The sequence below is a fragment of the Quercus robur genome, chromosome 9, assembly GCF_932294415.1.
Source record: "Quercus robur chromosome 9, dhQueRobu3.1, whole genome shotgun sequence".
Lineage (NCBI taxonomy): Eukaryota > Viridiplantae > Streptophyta > Magnoliopsida > Fagales > Fagaceae > Quercus > Quercus robur.
In genome coordinates, this window is record NC_065542.1 from 630,296 (window position 1) to 653,216 (window position 22,921).

The 22,921-nt window shown below is 31.8% G+C and overlaps 3 protein-coding genes across 4 annotated transcripts; 1 reads left to right on the plus strand and 2 right to left on the minus strand.

Moving 5' to 3' along the window:
• Positions 1 to 298: 298 nt before the first annotated feature.
• Positions 299 to 4,188, minus strand: LOC126699855 (probable glycosyltransferase At5g03795). The gene is made up of 4 exons (XM_050397830.1): positions 3,646 to 4,188; positions 2,572 to 2,804; positions 2,120 to 2,468; positions 299 to 1,109 (listed from the first exon to the last, which is right to left on the minus strand). Exons 1-4 carry the CDS (start codon positions 3,907 to 3,909, stop codon positions 411 to 413), a joined length of 1,545 nt encoding a protein of 514 aa, XP_050253787.1. The 5' UTR covers positions 3,910 to 4,188; the 3' UTR covers positions 299 to 410.
• Positions 4,189 to 7,410: 3,222 nt separating this feature from the next.
• LOC126699693 (uncharacterized) lies at positions 7,411 to 8,066 on the plus strand. Its single transcript, XM_050397642.1, has 2 exons — positions 7,411 to 7,438; positions 7,729 to 8,066. Exons 1-2 carry the CDS (start codon positions 7,411 to 7,413, stop codon positions 8,064 to 8,066), a joined length of 366 nt encoding a protein of 121 aa, XP_050253599.1.
• A 5,221-nt stretch (positions 8,067 to 13,287) lies between these two features.
• LOC126698430 (SUN domain-containing protein 4) lies at positions 13,288 to 19,420 on the minus strand. Of its 2 annotated transcripts, XM_050395643.1 has the most exons (6): positions 18,862 to 19,420; positions 18,651 to 18,827; positions 17,610 to 17,827; positions 14,742 to 16,000; positions 14,532 to 14,617; positions 13,288 to 13,557 (listed from the first exon to the last, which is right to left on the minus strand). In XM_050395643.1, exons 3-6 carry the CDS (start codon positions 17,767 to 17,769, stop codon positions 13,311 to 13,313), a joined length of 1,752 nt encoding a protein of 583 aa, XP_050251600.1. In that variant the 5' UTR covers positions 17,770 to 17,827; positions 18,651 to 18,827; positions 18,862 to 19,420; the 3' UTR covers positions 13,288 to 13,310. The 2 variants fall into 2 exon arrangements, with proteins under 2 accessions (XP_050251600.1, XP_050251601.1); XM_050395644.1 differs by lacking the exons at positions 18,651 to 18,827; positions 18,862 to 19,420 and adding an exon at positions 18,512 to 18,584.
• Between the last annotated feature and the right edge of the window lie 3,501 nt (positions 19,421 to 22,921).

Below are 22,921 nucleotides of genomic sequence, written 5' to 3' on the forward strand. Positions count from 1 at the left end.
TTTAGTGCCAGGTCACCTCAACTTTCCATTTCACTAGGATAATACATCACAATTTTTGTGAGATAAACTGTCCTCTCTCAACGATACAGGCATTGCTGTTATCCTCTACCAAGTCACTGCAGAGCAGGAATCCCACTCCACAACAAAGCAAAGGTCTTTGCAAACATGAAATGATTTGTAAAGATGTTGAAAATCCACATTCAATGCATGGAAAAGCAATAACCCAATGAGCATGCTACAAGTCTCCAACCAATCTTCCTATGGCCGCTTTTTGAAAGATGATAAGATATATAACATGTATCGCTGAAAAAAATAGATGAATGCTAGTAATGTATTTCACTGCCTTAAACAGATTACAAAAATAAGGGTCACTCTCTGTATGTATAATCTATCAAACAAAACCAATGTACTTATTTGGACATGTTCCCATCAAAAGCTTTTCCTGATGGCGAGCCCAAGCGCAAGTTTAACCTCCTGAGCCAAATAGAGTGAACAGTCATATGAAAAATATCGAATCTCTTTGAAGGTCCATTCACCACAAAATGCCTTTGCACTTGTTTCACCCTCCTTTGCAAACTTATGTATTGCTTTTGAGAGATGCTATTAAGTATCCCTTTGATATTTGGTATGTCCTTCACTTCCACTTGGACAGAAAACGACTTCCAGTTTAGAACATCACTGAAAGGTGGAACAAAGCCATCAGAAATTAACACAGGAACACACTCTGCATAGATTGCATCCATAACTCTTGCGGTTGCTACTTCATAACCACTTGGGCATAAGCAAAACTTGCTATTCTTAAACATTGAGTCATAGGATAAATGCTTGGGAAGTTGCTCATAGACCAACACATCTTTGTCTTTTTCTTTCCAATGCTCCAGAAGTAAGTGTCTAATGTGGCCATGTCTACCACCTGCAAAGAAGGCTAGTATGTGTCGGCTAGATGCAGAGGGTCCACCAAGAATTCCCTTAATTTCCCCAGTTTTAAGTTGAACTTCTGGAAATGAAACATCTTTAGAAGGAATGAATCCTTCAGAGGTATTTGCATTGCACAATGCTCTAATGGACATGTTGTACAAAAAAGGAGCATATGAAGATGAATAAGGGCCCTGTATATATATTGACAAGCCATTAGCAAATTAGCATAGGGTATTAATTCAACAAATATTTTGGAAATATCAATTCTTTGAATGCTTAAGTATTACTTTTATGCTCAATTCAAAGCAACAAGTATTTGCCAGCTGTTTTTGTTATACTAATTCAATTAGTATATTTCTTATCAGGAACGGAACTAGGATTTGAAGTCGAGAGGGGCAAATATAATTTTTTTGAGGGGGACAAATATAATTTTTCTTGGGCTTATTTTCTAAAATTTTAAATATATACCTACTATTTAATATTTTAAAAAAAATTGGGGGGGGGGGCACAGCCCCCCACTACCTGTATGTAGTTCCGTCCCTATTTCTTATTAGTCATCCTTTACTATAAGTCTATAATACAGATGATTAATTTTTGTTATTAATAAATAGATGCTAATTTTATTTTTCATGTATTGATTTAGTTTTAAATCTTTGCATATTTCGTATTCTTAAATGGTGAAATTTTTTTGTTCCTATTTTGACCCCAAAAAATGAAATCTTGATTGTCCTTTTCATTTTTTAGGGATTCTCTCAAGTCAACTGAATTTTTGGGAGGCCAAGTGTATTTTTTGAGTCCAAATTCACTCTTATAATATATATATATATATATATATATATATATATATTATGTAATTTTTTTTTGAAGGGGACTCGAAATATACGCAGGTGCGGAGGGTAGTAAACATAAACATGGTGTCGAGGAATTAAAGGAAGATGTGGGTATCATTGGAAGTTTCTTATAGATATAGCATATAAACATATTTATGTAGACAATCAAGAAAAAATCAATTTGAAGAAGAAGAAAAAAAAATAGTGAATATTGCATTATTATTTTAAAATTGGTTGTATTTAATTACTTTTGTGCACCTGCATTATCTATTTGAGCCCTTAATTCATAGGTTATAATCAAGCTCCAAAACCTGGAAAAAGTAAGTAAACCATGAAAAAAGAAGTGGGAGTTAAGAGTGGGTGTTGCTCACCCAATCATGGCAAGAGACCATGACATGATCAGCACCAAGGCTTCGATTCCAATAGGGATGTTTATTGGCAATGACACTGACATAGTCAGCAATAGTTCTTCCAATTGGACTCATATCATGGGAATCTGGAACATAGAGATAACGAACCATTGCCACCACACTATATGGAAGGAAATAAACATGGGCCTGATTGGGATCACTGGTTCTATAATAATTGTCCATTGCCAACTCATGGATGAACCTTCCCTCTGTTGCATATACACTCTTGCATGGACCATCATTAAACAATGGTTGCTCTCCTTCTTCATATACATATATCTTAAAAATCCTTTCCATCTCTAAATAACTCCTGCATTTTTTTTCCTCTTTCAAATTAGAATGAACCAACCATGATCAAAAAATTAATTATGCATAAAAAACTAAAATACAAATTTAGGGAATTGAAATGGTACCTATGGAAAACTTTTGCATTCCTATATATTGGGCCTCGTGGAACATAGTCAGGGTCATCATATGTTGATGTTTTATTCTGGACTCGACCAGCTTCTTTAATGGCTAACCGGGCTCTAGCCAAAGTTGCTTCAATTTTCTCTAATCTACTGTGTCTCTTTACTTCATTTGTGGCTGAAGTCGCATTGATTTTTTCGGATACTTTATCCTTCCCTGTCCCCTCCTGCCTTTCTCCCTAATGACCAACACCAAAAAATAATCACAAAATAGTAATAGTTTCTTTAAAAAAAACCAAATTAAAATAATAATAGTAAACTTTTATGAGAATAATAGTAGTAATTATTATAATAATAAGAGAGTTACTCAGTAGTCAATAATAAAAGAATCGCACAACACACTTTTAGCGTGATGATTATTCTAAAACTATAAGTATAAATTCTTGTGAGATGGGGAAGGGCCGGGGCTAGGGACTCACATACATACTAGTAGGATTTCTATTTTTTTTTTTTTTAAGAATACTAGTATTTTTAACATACACACGAGGAGAGGGGATGAAAGTTTTTTAAATAAATTTAAAGTGGTATATATCCAAAATGACCTAATTCTTAAATACATAACACAGACTTTGTAGGATTTCTATCTTAAAATAAAAGAAGGTAAAAGACAAATTTTGAAAAAGTTGAATTCAGATTCACATTTATCTCATTTATTATTGACCCTTCCAAAGTGACGGGGGCAGACAAAGCAAGGAATAGAAGACTAAAGTAAAACTAAAGACTATTTAAAAAGAATTTTTAAAATCAATCATTAGATTACCCTCTATACTTTTTCTCAAAAAAAAAAAAAAAAAGATTACCCTCTATACTTTTAAAATATCAAGAATGGAAGATCGATATAAACTTGTCTCATCATAAAATATTTACAGTAAATAATTAACATTTGATTAGTAGAAAATTTTCAAAATATTAGTCTTATAAAAGAGTTATAGATAATAGATTTGTGTAACTTCACAAAAGGTTACACCGGATATGCCATGATTATCATCCACACATATATAAAAATATGAAAGAACTTACAATTTGAGGGTTGAGAGAAGAAGTAGGTGGAGGATCTGCCACAGCAAAAACTTGACTTGTCCCTGAGAAAGTTAGCGTTGTAGAAGCAAAACCCAAAAGACTACCATGTCTCCTTGTCCATTGAAAAGAACTGGCATCACCCAATGTGCAAACTATCACCAAGATCACAGCCAAAAGAACAACAAACAATATGACCAAAAATAAAGAATATGGTCTAAAGGATGAAGAGAAAGGCAGCTTCTTAGAAGAAGAAGAAGGCGGCATTTTTCTCTCTCTACACTAAACCCTATGTTCTTTCGAATACCATGCACATATTATTAGCCTATACAAATATGGTGAGCAACTCATTTTCCTTTTTCGTAGTATTATCCTTATGTTGATTGACATTCACTGATTCACTCTACTCACTCCTTTTTGAAAATTTTTCTAAAATTTCGTAGCTAAAAAAGTAGAAGTTAGTCATTATCAATTTATAGACTCGAATTCTGATAGTTGAAAATATTTATACAGATTTATTATTATAAAGGTACACATTTACAAAAAGGATAAGGAGGTAGCATTAAAGCTCGCAATTAATTTGATACATGCGTATATAAAAAGCAATTATCACAATGCAATGACAATGATATATGTATTCCATATGCGGCCACCTTTACACAAGGGTTCATTCTACAGTACCCACTAATTTTTTAATGGATACCATACCTCCTTTAAATCTTGACCATATATTTTACATGTCTTAATCCTGATCATTTGTTAATTTTTAATGAAAACTAGTTACCGTATAAGCAGGTAATGTATAAAAGCAAAAACACATCGAAAAACAAACAACGGAGTCTTTTTCTTTCATCGGTAGCCCAAGAGAGAGAAAGAATCAGCATTCTCTCCTTCAAGAACTCTTTCAAACCTAACGACCCCGGTTTTGTCTCCACTCTCAAGTTGATCTCTGTCACTGACCTGTGACTGAGAGTTTTCTTCAATTCTTTTTACTCTTAGGTTTTTTTAGTCTTATGAGCTTGTCAATTTGTATTTGATATTGGGTCTTTTTTTCTTTTTTTCTTTTTTTCTTTTTTAATCCTAAAATTCCTAATCTCTACATGTTTGACGGTCCTTGGATAGTCAAATCCTTGCAAAATCTTGGGTCTTTTGCTTTTTGTTAGAAATACTCGATGTATATTATTGTATTTCTCAAATAATAAAATATATATATAAGAAAAAACCAAAACTCAATGTTTCCCAACAAATAAAATAAATCACGCCACCGACGTTCACATTTCCCAACGTTTCTTTCTGTCATCACTGAAAAGCAAAAAAGAAAAAACCGAAAATCCAACAAACTCTCTCTCTCCTCTCTCATCACTCCGGTCTTCGAAATCTCGGGCAAGAGTTTCGGCATTTAACGATCAGAAATTTCGGCCTTTCTTTTTATGTAATGGATCGGTCCAAAACGAAACGCCATTACTCAGAGCTTCGATCTCTCTCTCTCTCAGAGCTTTGTGATTTGCCGAAAGAGATCTCAACCACATTTTCCCACACAATCGTACTATGAATCCTCCAGATTCGCATCTTCAATCCACATTCCGTCCGTACGTCTCACATTTTTTACTTAATTGTTTATACTTTAATTGTTCATATACTTTTTTTTTTTTTTTTTTTATGGGAAGGGCTAGGTTGAATTTGGTTATATTGTTTTTGGGTTAAATGGGTCCCAATGAGTTTTTAGTTAAAACCAAATAATCATTGGGTCTAATTGGGTTGATGCCCATTTAACCCAACTAATTATAATTAGGTGGGTTTATGTTCAATTAGAGTGGGTGGGTTTAGGTGGCAAATGAGTTTGAGCTTACTTTGCCACCCCTAATAAACAGCTATTCGAGCTCACCGTGCTAGCCATTGTCCAGTATACATGGCTGCCATGCAATATCACTGAAGTCTTGTGGACGTAATATTCTGCATCAACTGCCGTCCCGCTAAACTTTTATTATTTGTTTTATGTGTGTATGTTATTATTTTACCTTGCTTAAGTGTTACGGATGATGACAATTATATATATATAAGCTTTAAGAAGGATGAAAAATGCTTCGGTAAATTAACAGTTGGTTTGCCCTAGCCTACATTCATAGTAGGTGGGAAGCTTGATGTTAAATTAGTGATCAAAATGAATTTTGTCATGTGACATCTATATTCCTTTTACTTCTTTTTGCATTATAACTCAACTAAAAATTGCAGTGCCTGTACATGCGTGTTATATGCTTTTAGCACCCAATATTATTGGCTTTTGTTTTTCTCTATTAAATTTTGGATATATAACAATGTATTTAATTTACAGGCATTACACCAATTGCGAACAAATATCATTATGCATATGGTGGTATATATATCTTCCATCCAGATAAGCAAAATAGGTAAAATTGCCCTTCTAGAGAGATAATGCACAACAACATTCTCTTGATAACGAACATGAGGAAAATTACTACAAGAAAAATGAGAAACCAAGAGTTTTTGTGTCTGCAATTAGGTGACCATGCAATATTAAGGATGATTTAGAGTTTATAAGGTCTTTAAAAATAAAGTCCATTATCATGTGCTTCACAAATCACAGTTTGACACATGCCCTTTATTTTACATTATAAAGTAATCAAAGTTAAAAAGTAAAATAAAAATAAAAATTTAAACACACATGATGAATAAAAATCCATTGTCCCACTATTTTCAATTTGATAGACATTATCTCACTATTAGTGTTTTACTTTATACTCTATCAATTGCATTATATTATGTGTTAGGTTTAAAAAATTAATAAAAAAAACTTTGACCATAAGGAAAAAAATTTATCCAAATAGTTTTTTTTTATTATATTTTATTTTTTATTGAAAAATGACACATAAACTTGAACACTTAAAGTTTGATACAAATGTGGGTTCCAGTTTATTCAACTAGTAAAATCTCTAATAATTGAATAAAAAATCTGGGGTTCAATATTCGTCTACACTAAAAACTTAATGATAGTTATTATTAAAAGCAGACACTATAAATTGAAATTTTCTTATAAAAAAAAAAAAAAAAGTTTGATACAAGATTTTTATTATGACATATGACATGTATATTCCATTTTTTCAATAAAAGTTAAACAAATTATTTTTATTTTATGAAAAGCACGAGGAGGAGGGTATCAAGTCAAAGCCCAAAAATCTAAAACCAGAAATGGATAAATTTCACAAATATGCATAGGAAGGAAAGAATATATAAGTTATAACACGTGGTGAAATCCGCAAAGGCAATACCAATATTACGAATATCATGCATGCATGATTATGGAAATAAATTCTAATGGAGATCATGAAATACGGGAACTAATTATGAGCAGCCAATCTTTGATATAGACTCAGATTCTCAGACAATCTTCTTAAATATTTTCTCTGTTAAACCTCGTATCAAACTTCTCCATATATAAATACCATAGCTAGTCTTGGCTACGGGAAAAATCCACAAACCTAAACCCTAGAAGTAACTAACCTTTTCTTTGGATTCAAGAAACCTTTACCTCTCTGCCAATGGCTTCCAGTACTCAGATGGTATAGTATTCGTGCTTCATCTTTCTTTTCTTTTTGATTTGTGATTTATATTATATATTTTACTAGCTACTTAATTAATTTGTTCCCTTCATTTTTATTTTCTTGTTCTGTCCATGATCATGAACTACCATGTCTTTTGTAGTGTTGTGCTTTGAAAGTGGATACCTCGTCTGCTGGATGGCATAATACCATGGTGAAAGTTTTGAAGAAAATCAGTGGTACTTTTTAATCCATGTTTTGCCATACTTATTATTATTATTTTGAATAAATATACAATACCAACTTTGTGGAGCTTTAATTTGAAAGTAATACTTAACCCTATGGTAATGTTTTATATCATCTCATTATTTTTTTCACATATGTTAAAATTTACACATAAAATAATATCATTTAGAATAAGTTGTGTTACATTCCAAACTTATGGGTTTGAGTATTTTATTTTATTTTTTTAAATTGCGAATAGGTGGAGTGATTATCTTTTTTGTTTGTTGGCTTAAAATTTTTCCAGGAGTTGTGTACGACATAGATGCAGAAGAAGGGATGGCATATATCACTGGCAAAGTTGATCCACACAAAATATTGAAGAAGCTAGTGAAAAGTGGAAAACATGCGCAACTGTGCTGGGTTGAGATTGGAAATCAGTATACGTACTCTCAAGATGGCTCGTATCTTCATCCTAGGGGAAGAGAACCTTATTATGAAGATCCTTACCCTTACTCCAGTAGTTATCGAAGAGACTCTTATTGGGATGGGTACAATGGACCAGGATACAATTCCTACTACCCACACCAACCTATGCCCCATTACTATCCACCACAGGTCCCATATAACCCATACTACTATTGAATAGATCACTACATGTTGGTTTTATATGTGTCATGGTCATGTTGAAATATTTTAGGATTCTTCATGACATGATATTATCTTTTATGTACTTTATTTGGGATACTACTTTTGGGATTTCAAGTTGTAATTTATATCTGTTTATTTAGATCTGTCATGCTGAAATATTTTAGGGTTCTTCTTCATGACATGAGACTATCTTATGTTATTAATGCGTACTTTTTTTTGGGAAATTACTTTTGGGATTTAAAGTTGTAATATATTTCCCTTTAATTTACTTAGTCCAAAGACAAATAGCTTGTTTAAAGTTGAATTCATATATATATATATATATATATATAAATGGTTTCTCTTTTGAGGCAATTTAAGAATTGTTTTTTTGTTTTATAGGAGTCGGAACTATAAAAATTTGAGAATAAAAAATATAGAGAACCAAATGGTTTTTTGTCAAAATATTCTGAAAAAAAGTTATATCTCAATTCTCAAGTATGGTTTAACTAATTTTTTTTTAATAAAAATAAAATTGCAAGACCAATTAATCCAAAAACAACACCAAAAAATTAAGAAAAGAGCAGCTGAGTTGCACATTCTTTTCTTTTTAATAAATCTTTTTTTTTTTCTTATGCAAGAGTTGAGTTGGAACATATTGTAACATCTTCTTTTTGGTCTTTGAATATGGCCCGAAATTCTACCTAAGTACAAATTTGTGGAATATATTTAACAACGAAAAAGGAGATATGTGGTGACCCGATCGAATTCAGATCTTCGAGATTTCTTAGGATACTCTATTAATAGATTTCTTAAGAGTCTAGATTCTGCTATATTAGCATTCTACTAACAATACTCTTAAAATAATAAAATAATAGTGTAAACAAAACAATTAAGATTATTGTTAGTGGAATGCTAATATGGAAAAATTTAGACTATTCAATTATTAAAAAATGATTAAGATTTATGAAATTTATTTGGTAGAGTAGCCTAAGAAATCTAGAAAATCTGAATCCAACCCAATATGGACCTTATAGTAAGATCTGAAATTTTACCTAGTACAAATTTATGTCTTATACAGATCACGTGTATTCAGATTAGGTTCCTAAGAAAACTTACCTCAATGTAGTAAATTTTAAAACAAAATTAACTAGACATGACAAAAGAAGTCAGAATTTGCTGACTTGATTCGACCTAAAAAATACCTGACCCAATCCCCTTTTTTAACCCGAAACAAAAATGGGTTAACCTGTGACGCGATTCAATTTTTTGTGAATCAATCTAACCTGACTCAGATAATCCGTGACTTGACCTGTTAAAAAATTACTAAAAAATATTTAGACAACTACGTCTTGAATGCTAGGTGCATAAAGCACAAAGCATGTCAGGCCGGAGCCAATAGATAGCATGTTTACAGACAACCTATTTATTAATAATAATAATAATAAAAAGGCAATTCTACCGATTCTCATTTGCTTTGACCAGACACTTCACAGTAGTACACTAACACTACTAACACAGTAACGCGTACACCACTTTCTGAGTGATTGACTTAAGACTAACGACAAAACTTAAGGTTATTTGTTTTTTGAGAATTTGAAAAAACTAAAAAAATATGTGACAAAACAAAATTGTGTGCTCTTGTAGTTGTAGTCTACAAACCACTAACCAGCTAACACACAACACTCGCAGATACTCAGTCACGCACGTTAGAACATGTGCTAATAACTTGACATGGTCCATGACATGTAGTATTTTTTTTTTTTTTTTGGGAATGATATTATTAGTGGTGTAAACTTAAAATATATATTTTTTGGTGCTCCTTAAGATCTATCTCTTTTTGAAGTTGTAAATTTGTAATTACATGCATATTGGCAGTGAGTTATTAACATTGAAGACATTTTTCATTATGAATTCATGACTATAAAAAATTTTAGTTATGTTTAAAATTGTCAGAATTGGAAGGATATCAACAAGTGGCATTAAGTGCAATTCATTTCATTAATTAATCTTATTTATTCTCTCTAAAAAGGTTGCCATTGATTTGTTTTTGTAAATTAGAAATTTTTTTTTGTTGAAAATGCGGGTCAATCTGACCCAAACCGTAACCTGATTGACCCATTTAAAAATGAACTATTTTGACACAATCCGTTGAATCCGCAAATCCGATTGACCCGACTCAACCCACCTTATTGCCATGTCTGAAATTAATATCCTAGTAACTCTTGATTTTGAGATCTCTTTAATTTCCACCTTAATGATCACATGATTAGTTTCCCGAGAGAGTGGACTTTCCTTGTCAAGAGACAACCGTAGCTGTGCGCCTCTATAAAGAGAGAACTTTTCTTCTTTCCTCGAGTGCTAGGCATGTAGTGTAAAGACAAAGTTTCTCAACTTATTATGTTCTCTTTATGTGTCTACTCTAATAGAGACTAGATAATAAGACATGGGCCAGCCCAAATATGAAAATTGAAAACAAAATATTTGTTAGTGGCTTTTTTAGTGGTTTGGCGATTGGTGGTGATCTCTCTCTCTCTCAAAAAATTATGAAACAATGAGTCGATAATATTCTCTTTTAAAAAGTACACATGATAGAAATTAAAACTGGCCTATTATATCAATAAAAATTCAAAATGCTTTTTGTAGGCACACGATTTACGTTAAACCGCAGTTGAGTTGGGTTCGCACGTAAATGGGCCCATACAATATCATTTGTAGAGAGTGGGATCGAAAGGCTAAGCCATGTTTTCCCGGCTGTGTTTTGGTTAAGATATTTATGCATGGTTCCAGTATATTTGCCTCTGAAACCCTTTTTCCTTTTCGTGGGATTGGAGGAGCCCCCCTTTTAGGTTACATATTTTTTCTTTTATACTCGCATGCGTTCAATTTCCTTCGTCCACGTGTAGGGTCGACCCCTTCTGAGACTGATACTTGTCCCATCAGTCTTAGACCTAAGTCATTGAGAGTTGTTGATAAAGTTAATGGATAAGGCTCTGTTAGGTGCAGAGATATGCATGGGGAAGGTGGCAAAGGAAGCCTCTCTTAGATATTTTAGATTTCCCCTTCGAGATCGCCCCTTTACCTTTCTGCCCTTTTTCTTGGGTCAGCCGAGGACTGCACTGTCCTCGGCTGCTTCTCCGGGCCAATTGGGCCACACTATTCTTGAACTCTGGCCATGACCTTTTTAGGCTTGGGCCTTTGGACCCTTCATCAGCAAACGGGCCTGGCCCGCCGATTACTGGACCCCACACTTTTTATTATTATTATTATTATTATTATTATTATTATTATTATATACAACATCAAAGTTATATTTGTAAAAAAAAAAAAATCTATTATTGTATATATATATATATATATACTTGTTTGTTTATGTTAATGTTATGTTATTGTTTATGTTTACGCTTATTATTATTTTGTTTATTTTTTCATGTTTATATTTGTTTTGATTCATTAATTATTTTTTTATAAATATTCTGCCAAATAAATTTATAAATTAAACCATAAGATTCAAAACTTTGAAAAAAAAATTCAGTTATCAATAATCCATTTTTTGCACCAAAATATTTTTAACTATAAGATTTTTCATTGCACTTATAAGTTTTTTGAAAAAAATTTCCCAATAATATTGCAAACAGTTGTTCCATCAATGTCAAAAAATTCTTAATTCTTCTCAAAAATTATAATAAGAATTTTCCCCATAATATTCGATGATGATTGTACAACAGCAAACACCATCTATAAAGATCTTTCAACATAGAATATAAAGAAAATCAGACTAGCCCTTTTCCGAAAGATGCTGTCAGCAATTGTTGCTTCTATAACCAACGACATAAAGTTTATTAGTTTCTTCAAAAAAATAATCATTACAAAAGATGTTGGAATGCATGGATGGAAAAATTAAGACACAGTGATAATGATCAATATATTAATAACAGTGATATTGATTTTTTTTTTTTTAACAAAGAAATAACTTTAGATGATTCTTATTTCTAATGATCTATATATTAATAATATTAAATAATTATGCCCAATTTATCAAAAAGTTTCTCTGATAGTTGTTTTCACAAATCCAATCAAAGAGATAGAAAAACCAAGAATATTTTATTTTATTTTATTATGTTGGTGAATAAAATTATAATGATATCAATATTTTTATTTAGTTTTCCATTTTAATATTTGATTTGTATCATATATGTTTAAAACAAAAATATGATACTTGTAAAAGTTAAATCTCATTATTTGTGTATATTCGTTTATTTTATGTTAATGTGTATGTTCATATTTATGTTTGTTTTCATGTTTATATTTCTATGATTATATCGTTTGAACAAAGTTTTCCTTCAAACCGATTTGAAAGAATTTTCTAATCCAATATGCGGCAACTCATATAATTATGCATGCATATTATTTAAACAAGTTATATAACTCAATAAATAGGTTATGTGTGTGTGTGTGTATTTTTAGCAATTAGTTTGTTTCTAAAAAAAAAAAAAGTTGTGTGATAAAAAGTAAATATAGATGAATTTATCAATTGCGACGTGGTGGATTAGAGTAATTTTCCTCCAAACTAATTTAAAAGTAAACTTTTTCCATTTTTTTGTTTTGTTTTGTTTTAAGTCAGTGCTTGCACGCAGGTATATATATATATATATATATATATATATATAAAGATTTGGCTAAATAATTTTAAAAATCAAATCATAAGAAAGTAGCCTCTAAAAAAAATAAAAATCATGTTCATGACTTATATTTCTATGATTATATTGTTTGGAAAAAGTATAAACCTCAAAGTTTTCTTCTTCTTCCTCATCAAAGAAAAAAAAAAAAAAAAACCCTCCAAGTTTGATAAACCACAATTCGTAGCCATTATTACCCACAATGCTGAGGCCAAATTAAACTGATAAGAGATTTGGTTAGATTGCAGGAACAAAACACAATTCTTTCCTTCCTAATCGAGAAACATATAATATTGGTGACACATAACATATAACAGAGAGCACCACTAGCATCATACGCTTTTCCATTAACAAGCCTAACCATTTTGAGCAGTAATTCATTTGAATTAAACAAATTCGCTAATTAAATCCCACACAACAAATAGCCTGCACCAGCAACATCTTAGCCTGATCTATGAGATACTGGCAATATTACTCCCGTCAAAGAATATAGCGTAACTTGTCCCAGGACGCACATAAAGTGGCACTTACATGAACACTAGTAAAAGAAAGCTGAATAACTCAAAGATATGTATATTACTTATATTGATAGTATGAAAATTATAGTGCTACAGCTCAATAGTAAGATTAGCCAGGAAGAGTTCATCTGACAAAATTTCCCCGACATTTTTGTTCTATGAACACTCAATGACATAAAAACACTCATCGCCAAACCTAGGAATAACCTTACAAGAGCTAAAAATGAAAAAATTAAACATACAAAAAATACTATGATACTCTTATTCTCCATGGAAAGCTGATTCTCCCGGACCTTATCAACTTGAGATCTGCAAATGATGGGCAATTATTAGAACTTTCATAAACCCAAACACCAAAAGAAGCTGCCCACTAGCAAGAACCAACTAGACAAAAACTAAAAAAATATTTTTTTAATGATGGCTAAGCAACAATATCATCGTGTGTAGGTATATATATATATACACACCACAAGTCAGTATTAAGAAACTAAGAGAGGATATTGAAATAAATGGAAAGGTGAAGATTCAACTGTAAAAATGAATAAAACATAAGCAAAGACGTGTGAACATTTTTGTCTTGTCTATAAATCTACTAAATTTTATTACTCCTTTTGACAACTCAAATGTTCCATCCCAATTTTGACTCTAATCACCTCTCCCCTAACAGAGATGCTGACAAACCCACAGGGCATTTCATTTCTGATCCAGAATTCAATCTAGGTATTCTTACTTCTAGTTCACTAGTAGGCAAAATTGCATCCAGGAAACGGGAGGCGGTCCCACCCACACAAAAGGAACATCCCAGCTTGCACCAGAGTAGGTAAAAGCCATAATGCTAATCAGAAAGTTGCTATGCCCTATTATCACTATGTTTTCCTTATTCAACTATGTTGCATATTTTGTTTTGATTCAATCCCTCCCCCACTCCCCCTCTCCCCCCCCCATATTCTCTTTCTCCTTCCCAAAAAAAAAAAGGAAAAAAAAAGACCCAGAGAAAACCACAAAAAGAAACAGAAAGAGATTATTAAATAATGAGCTTTTTTTTTAATGAGTAATAAATTTTATTAGAAAAGAGAAGCCATCAAATATGCAGGTAGTATACTAGATGCCCAACACATCTATGTACTGACATTAAATAAGAAGATTATTATAACTTTGTATGCTTAAAAATACTTTCATTAAAAATTTCTTAATCCTAATCTCATACTGTAATAAACTAATAGTTATGAAGAACAAAAACAACAAAAGCTGTGGAAGTGTATGACATAAGAAATAAATTCTACCTCAGAACAACATTGTCCCTGAGTAAAGTATCCAACTGCAACGAAACAAGGGATCTCCAAGAAATAAGATCATCAACATCCTTACCCTGCAAAGGAAATCAACCATACAAACTTAACTGCATATAATGATGATACTAAACTGATCTTGACATTTATATCAAACAAAAATAATACAACCACCAAGATTTCTAAAAGGTAAGTATCACATACAATGGCCTCTTGACTGTCAAGAAGATTCTTTATGTCTTCTCTCATCTTCTCTATAATAATATCTTTCTCTCCAATATCTTTGTTGATTTCTTTGAAAATATTGCCATATCTGGAATTCAGCTCGTCTAAAAATCGCTCTAAAACAGACAAATTTAAATCCAGTGAACGCACTTTCTGCATCAATATCTTGAGAACTGTGTCCCCAGGCATCCTGCCAACTTGGTGGTGACGCATTTCCTCAACTGGATCAGGCACACTATTTACAGTTTCATGTGCATATTTTGATTCTGTGTGTATGATATTTTGATCAATATCAGCACTGTCAGTGAGCTCCGGCTGGGAAGGAATTTCTTTCTGGTCACCAGTGCCTTCTTCTGGAACAAACAGTTTTTTATCTTGAGCAGATATCAAATCTGCTATCATTTTTTCAACAGCATCCACACCATAAACTTCAACAAAACTCAGTGTGCAGTAGAATTCCGAACCATAATGGCTCAAAAGATTCAACTTTAGGTATCTTACCCATTTTGGCTCCTGAAGAACAAAACTTTGTGCATGCTTTACATTCAAAGCAGTGAAATTCCCAAGCTTGACCCATTCATCTGTTGGATAAACCAAACTTCCAAGCAACTCAAAATCTTTTAAATTAGAAGAGTGGTGCTCAAAATTAGCTATTTCAATTGTATCTACTAATGTTTCTTCCGAAAGCTCTATAGCAACAAACTTCTCTTCCGCAGAACATGGATTTCGTAAGTACTTGTCCTTATCTCTACCTAAGATATTAGGGGCACCCTTGGCTTCCTTGTTAAAAGCCAAGACCTTTGCTCCCTTTGATGCTGAAGCATAATTGTACTCAGCACCCCCGGGCTCCACTCTGCGTACGATGCTTCCAGCCTGACCAGTTCCAGATTTACTTATGGAACTAAAAGCCCTGCTCTTGAATTCATCAAGACCAAGTGGAACACTATGAGACAGGCGACCAGTCTTTGGAGCATCACCTTCAGATTTCAGAGTGGAACTGGAATTCTCAACCTCAAGTTGCTCTCCAATAGTTGGAACATCATTTGTGCTTCCTTCATTAGCAACTAATTCACTACCCAAACCTCTCGTTTCAGCACCATTTGTGGACAAAGACTCAGAAGAATACAGAGAATCGGTTTCTTCCTGTGGATAATTATCTACAGTATCTGAGGGTTCATTATGTTCTACCTTAGCTTCATCCCAAGTTGATATGCCAACCGAAAGTAGTGCAGATTCATCTAAGTTCAAAGAAAGGAAGAGAGCAGCCAATAAGAACAAGTTATGCATTAAGTACATTCCAAAAAAAAAAGAAGCATTGTGAAGAACAAGACTAAAGATGAGTTCACCAAATATTCACCCAAGTAAATGGAAAGACAAGAAGGTAAATTAGCAAGGAAAGACATTCACATTAAAATTCCACACATACACATATATACTCACATGTATATATCTTTATACAAAACACATTACATTATACATATATTATAAAATTCATATAAAAACAAAAACAAAAACAAAAAAATTTCAAACACAATATACAAAAATCGTTAAAAATAGTGTACCTGACCAGGATGTAGTGTAGCTAAGAGATACTTTCAGCACATAACTAAATTAACAAATAAATATAGGTTCTATAGAAGATCTACATGGAATACCAATAATAGAATAGTTCCATCAGACATACAAGCACGGAGGTTAGATTTAGGAAGAGACTAATAAAATTATGGTTTGAAACCCGATAAATCAACAAAGAATAAGACAATTGGAGTTGATGCTATGTCTGGCAACAGGTATAAAATTAAGGAATTAATAGAGGAAGAACGGAGATAAGGTTAGCTCAATTCTTCTGATATAATTGAAAGTGGCACTGCATCTGCACCATCTGAGTTATTAGTAGCCACCAAAGAATTTTTTGCCTTTTGCTCCTTTACATTAATTTGATTTGCCAATGAGCTCTAGCACAAATGGCACATCTTCCCATTAGAAGAACAATGTAAAGGGTGATGTAGATTTAAGACCTCCTAAGCCCACCTAAATAACATAGCAATAAAATAATAATAATAATTTCCAAATTTTGGGTTTTTTTTTTAAGGTTGTAAGTCATGGATCAGAATAGTACTCCACTAGAATATTACCATAACCAATGTCAAATTAGCCCTTAAATATTAATTTTTGATTGTGTTCTTAAGGTTATAATTAGTTGTTAATTGCATTTTCTGAAAAATAGAATAAAAGAAAATGTTCTGCTGATAGCGTCAGACTTTCTGTTGACATTGTCATACTATAAATTGGAGCATATAGTTAAGATATAATTGATTTTTATTCAGGTTCCCCCAATCCGCGCTCATGCAAGCAGGGAATTCAGCCTGTTTTAGTGCACCACAACCCAGCTTATTAGTAACTTTTTTTTGGGGAGGGGGGGGGGGGGGGGTTGGTGGGGTTATGTAATATGAAATCACAGAAGTGGGGTAAAGGCCTGCTTAAGCACTGCAATATGGAAATCAGGCCAATATTTCATGTTATAGTAATCAAAGGGAGGCTATTCAGTTCAAAATGATGGATTACAGATATGCAGGAGCAAGAAAGGAAACGCATAGATTGCCAACTATGATAATATGCACTTACGCTAAGCAAAGGCATGGAATCCCATCATAACCAGAAAGCAGTATAGCAAACCCACTGAAGCACCACCCATATTTCATCTAACATGACATTCCACATAGCCATTATTTATTTAAAAAAATGCACAACAGCTCAGCACTCGGCATATTCTTTAGAGCTCTCAACAACAATTTATAAGGGGATTCAACAATAGTGTACAAAGAAAATTTAGTCTAAAAAGCTTACCTCTATGGTCATGGCCGTGACTGATCCATAAGCTAAGAAGGAAGACAAGCCCCCACAAAACAAATACCAAAGAAAGAGAAACCTTATACAAGTGACTTCTTCCACTTATAGTATCCTCCAAAGCTCTTCTTTGCAGAAGAGCTCTACGTGATCTCTGCATTGCTCATCAATCTGATCCAATCCTGACCATTGAACAATTAAAGAGAAAAGGAGATATCCTGCATTACAAAATTCAGAGAACTTCTTTAGTCTACACTCACAGGAAAAAAAAAAAAAAACATAAATAATCTATTTTTGCTTATAAATGAAGCTCCGATCCAAGTACAACAACTGTAATTCCTAAAGGGTACCATTGAAATAAACAAAAAGAGAATTTGAATTGGAAAATCTGCCAAATACCTCTAAAAAACTCAAACACTAGCACAATTATCTTCCTTTTTTTTCTTTAGGATCAATAATACTTCCACATTTTGAACAATCCAGCGACATATATACATAAACACTTAGTAAGACCATATTATTATTCAAGCAAAACCACGCTTAGTTCCTAAGAAATATTGTGCCACTGAACCCATTACAGGAACATCAAATTCAAGATTTTTTCGAATCTAACATAATCCACCCAATCACTTGGCTTACTAATCAAGCTGATCATTTTGTTATTCTCAGAAACCAAAACACCAAACAACATCATGACACTATAACAATCTCATTTTCCTCTTAAATTCCACAGCTTTCTCAGCAACCAAACACAAACCCAAATATAACACATTCCAAACAACTTAATACACATGCATATATTAGATTAAAACACAACCTATACAAATAAAAAGATAGAGAAATATATATCTGAGTGATCAAAATGAAGCTAAAGTTGAAAGCTTTGAGCACAGAAATCAAACCAGTTCTAGATCTAACACAAATTCTGACCAAAACCCAGATATGAAATTCAAAAATAAAACAAACCCAGATTGATTAAAATAAGAATAGACACAAATAGAGAGAGATTCAAATAGAAATCACCTGGGTTTTGAGGCTCACCTTTTTTTGTTTGGGTATTGGGATTGTCAACGACAAAAACAACTAGGAAACCCAATTCTTTATTAGGAGAAATTTCGCGATCATAGATACGACAAAACGACGTAGCTTAAGGGGATTCTCCGAGTTGGCTTCGCTTGTGGTTTGGGCATCCTCGGTGGTTCTCTCTTTCTTCTTCACCTTTGGCGTTTACATCTCTCTCTTTCTTCTTCACCTTTGGCGTTTACATCTATACTATTTTTTCTTTTCGCTTTCTTCTGTAACGGCTTCCTATTGAATTTTGAATTCTTTTGGAAAACAGTTTTTACATTTTGTTTTTATTGCTTTTCAGAAACACCCATTTGGACTTAATTTACATCAATAAGTGAATCATTACAATAAAAATTAGCTATGCTCATTTAAAAAAAAAAAAAAAACATTGAATATAAAACTGTCTACTAATTATTATTATTATTTTCATGTTATAGTAATCAAAAGTTTTGATAAGTGGAGTACTCAAATACTAAGAGGATTTTGTCTCTTTTTAATGTAGCAAATATGTGGGGCTTATGAATTATGTACATGACTCATGAGAATTTTCATGAATTGGGATGTGAGATCTTAGAGATTTCAATCCCTTTTCCAATTCCTAATGCGTATAATACAAAATTTTGGTGTGTGGATTTAAAATCAAGGAAAAAAAAAAAGGAGAGGAAATAAGTAGCATGAAAATTGATGTTTGATGCAAGTGCAAAAGTGATTATGTTGTGAAATAAAGAGAAATAGGTAAGATTGTGTTTTTGATATGTAGGCTGGAAAAGCAGGAGCTATATATATACACAGAGTGAGAGTATTAAGTATAAACAAGTAATTAAATTAAATAATTTTAGTGAAAACTAGCATACTCTTTATTTATTTTTTATGTCAATATTATAATTCTTTTTAATTTTGTAATGATTTTTTTTTTTTTGGGCTACTTAAGAACATTCCATATTACACTAGATTACAGTAATGAATTTTATATCTATTTTTGTGAAATGCTTTAATTGGTCAAATAGGTTTTTAGTTGTATTTGCCGACTAAACTTTAAAGATTTTAACTTTTTACTCTTCACAGTGATTTATAAAAACAACAAAAATAACCCCTCCAATCATATTTGTATTAACCTAAAAATAAATAAAATAAAAAGCAATTGAGCTAAATTTCAAGCTTTGAAATTTGAAATTTTCCACTTTTAGCTAAAAATATTTATCTTTTAACGATTTTTGTAAACTTTTTCTTTGTCGTGTTTAATGATTGTATGCAAATTTAACGAATTGGGCCATGACAAGTCAAAGCAAGCAAACAAAACTTAAGAGCTGGCAATGGCTGCCATGGACAAATTAAGAAATGCCACGTTGTAGAGTTGATTGCTTAATGGGGTACCATCAGTCCCCATGTATATAACAGCGAAGAGAGAGAGAGAGAGAGAGAGAGAGAGAGAGAGAGGGAGACTTTTGCAATTACAGGTGAGCATGAGTTGAGGTCGGTCTAATGAGTAATGGTGGAATGACGTGTAATCGCGCGTCATTGGCGCGCACATGCAGCATTTGCGTCGACATACCTAGTGCCTTTAATACACGTGTACTCAATGACACAAATATATATGCTTTGTCAGCTTTTTGTTTTGTTTTGTTTTTAATTAATGATTATTAACTATGTATTACATCCATGTAAAATGAAAAAAAAAAATATTGATTTTTATCTTAGTCAACTAATGAAATTATTTACTCCAAGAAAAGAAGCCTATTGACATTATTTTATCTTCTTTCGTTTATAATTTGTCGTTAGATAAAAAATATGAGAATAAAATTTTACCTACATTAAAAATTAACTAGTATTTTGATCGAATGATATAAAACAATTATCATGTAACATATGAGAAATTCTTAAGTACACCAAGACGACTATAGGCACGGTAAACTTAATAATTTCTCGTAAATTGTCACCTTAACATTTATAGAATATTTTGGGAAAGTTGGTGTGGATCTAGACTTATTAAAAAAAAAAAACATATGCATTTAGTTCAACCTCTATCCCATGTTTTGAATGGTCCTTACCCCGTAAAAAAAAAGTTTTAAATGGTCCTTATCATTTGAAATTATTCAATTTTAGTAGTAATAATTTTTTTTTTTGTTGACCAAAGTAGTAATATTTTTAAGTTTGTGACAAAAAGGTTTCTATCCAACCGTTAACTCTTACTTAATGTTTTTTTATTGCCAAAAAATATAAAAGGAGCAAAAAAAATAAAAAGAAAGAATAATCAATGTCTTCCCCCACTTAACTCCGTTCTCAAAATTCAATGGATTTCATTAAAGAATCCCAATTCAAAATAATTGAAATAGTTAATGGCACAGATTTTTTTTTTATTTTTTTTTTTATATATAACTTAAAATGAAATATTTAAAAGACTAGAGACTATTTTAAAACACGTAATAAAGGTTAAAGATTAAATATGTAATTAAACCCAAAAAAATTGATAAAGCTTAAATATGCTTTTGTCCTAAAATTTTTAAGATGGTTTTGATTTTGTTCCACACACAATTTTTTGTTTTATTTTAATCTTTATCTCGAAGTGTGTTATAAGATTATCCTTCCTTATCATCAGCTAACTGATAGAAATTACTTATGGTGCTAGCGTGATAACGCTAGAAGAATGCTTAGCTCACATGTTACCTAATTACATTAAAAAAAAAAAGAAAAAAAAAACATGTCGACAACCCAACTAGACATGGCAAACGGGCAGGTCAGGTCGGGTTTGGGTCGAGTCAATCGGATTGTGGGTTGGGTCAGGTTAGGTTGACCCCATATTTTTCACATGAATTTTTTTTTATAAAGAAAACAATATCTATTTGCCATTTGGAAAGTAATACAACAAATTACTTGATATAAAATGCATTACTTTGAATTTACCACTTATATAAACTTATTAATACTTATTCAATAGTTTTAAAATTATACAAATCCCAATATTGCTAACTAAAACAAAATAATACAAAGATATATAAATAAAATAAATACACAAGTTTTATTTCTACACAATATCAACATCTCAAAATATAAAACAAAATTACAAATGATTTATTGGATAACTCATTTGACAAAGAATAAAAACATATAAGAAATTTACAAACTTGAAAATTAATTTTATAATTTATTATCAATTGTATTTGGCACTCTATTTCAATTTGAGAATATACATTAAAGTTTGATTGTTTATTTATTTATACATGGTTTTCTTTTATGAATAACATATCATTGTTACACAACACATACTCTAAGAAATATCATAATTTAGTTTGAAAAGCCTTTTATTTTGGATATAAATTTTTAAAAAATAGGTCTAAGCATTCATAATTTATGCTAATTTGATATTTTGGCTTCACTATTTTCACACTTATAAATGTTTCTCACACATGTCTACAATTTTAAATCTATATTTTTAACTCTGCTGTAACTATATTATCTTGCCATGTACTTTGCTATTTGATATTCAAAAATCTTTACTCATTATAGAATGCTCAACCATTCATGTTTCAATTCATTTGCATGCAGTTACGTAAATGTCTCAATTGTTTCCTTAAAGCTTACAACAAACAATTAAACAAATATTGTCTTAATTTTATTATATTTTTTACCCAAAAAAAAGTTTTAAAAAATGATTCGGGTTACGGGTCGAGTTGGGTTGACCCGCAAAAAACATGGGTCAACCCGTTTTTTGCTTTAGGTCAAAAAATCAGGTTCGGGTCAGGTATTTTTCGAGTTGGGTCGGATCGAGTCAGAAAATTCTGACGTGTTTTGCCATGTCTAAACCTAACTAATGGAAAAAATAGCACATTAGGCAAAAATTTACTCTCAAAATAATTGAATCAAATATTGTAAATAATATTACTTTATTTTCTTTTTCCTTAATTTAATTCCCCCTCACTTTCTTGGCAATCAAACACATCACACTCACCCTATTGCAATGACCAGGTTAAAGATTTCCTCAATTACAATTAAAATTTTCCACAAAGATATGATTGCTCTTGCGTCTTTAAACTCTGTCCAAGAATCTATTTCATCATTTTCTTAAATATTCTGTTTTCTGTGTCCTCGCCTTCTTTGAGCTGAACAATTTTTTCATCTAATTGACATTAGGTATAATACCAACTTATCAACCATTTAAACAAAAATTAGGGACATCAAATCAAGTTTGACCCTATGTGACTGTTGAAAAAACTTGCTTCCTGTTTGGTTTATTTGATTGTTTAGAG

Coding starts and splice junctions, on each gene's coding strand:
- LOC126698430 (XM_050395643.1), bottom strand. CDS start 17,769: ATGCAGAGATCACGTAGAGCTCTTCTGCAAAGAAGAGCTTTGGAGGAT. Junction 16,001..17,609: donor TCACGGCCATGACCATAGAG/GTAAGCTTTTTA, acceptor CTTTGAACTTAG/ATGAATCTGCACTACTTTCG. Junction 13,558..14,531: donor AGGGACAATGTTGTTCTGAG/GTAGAATTTATT, acceptor CATCATTTGCAG/ATCTCAAGTTGATAAGGTCC.
- LOC126699693 (XM_050397642.1), top strand. CDS start 7,411: ATGGTGAAAGTTTTGAAGAAAATCAGTG. Junction 7,439..7,728: donor AGTTTTGAAGAAAATCAGTG/GTACTTTTTAAT, acceptor AAATTTTTCCAG/GAGTTGTGTACGACATAGAT.
- LOC126699855 (XM_050397830.1), bottom strand. CDS start 3,909: ATGCCGCCTTCTTCTTCTTCTAAGAAGCTGCCTTTCTCTTCATCCTTT. Junction 2,805..3,645: donor CTTCTCTCAACCCTCAAATT/GTAAGTTCTTTC, acceptor GTTGGTCATTAG/GGAGAAAGGCAGGAGGGGAC. Junction 2,469..2,571: donor AATGCAAAAGTTTTCCATAG/GTACCATTTCAA, acceptor AAAAAAATGCAG/GAGTTATTTAGAGATGGAAA.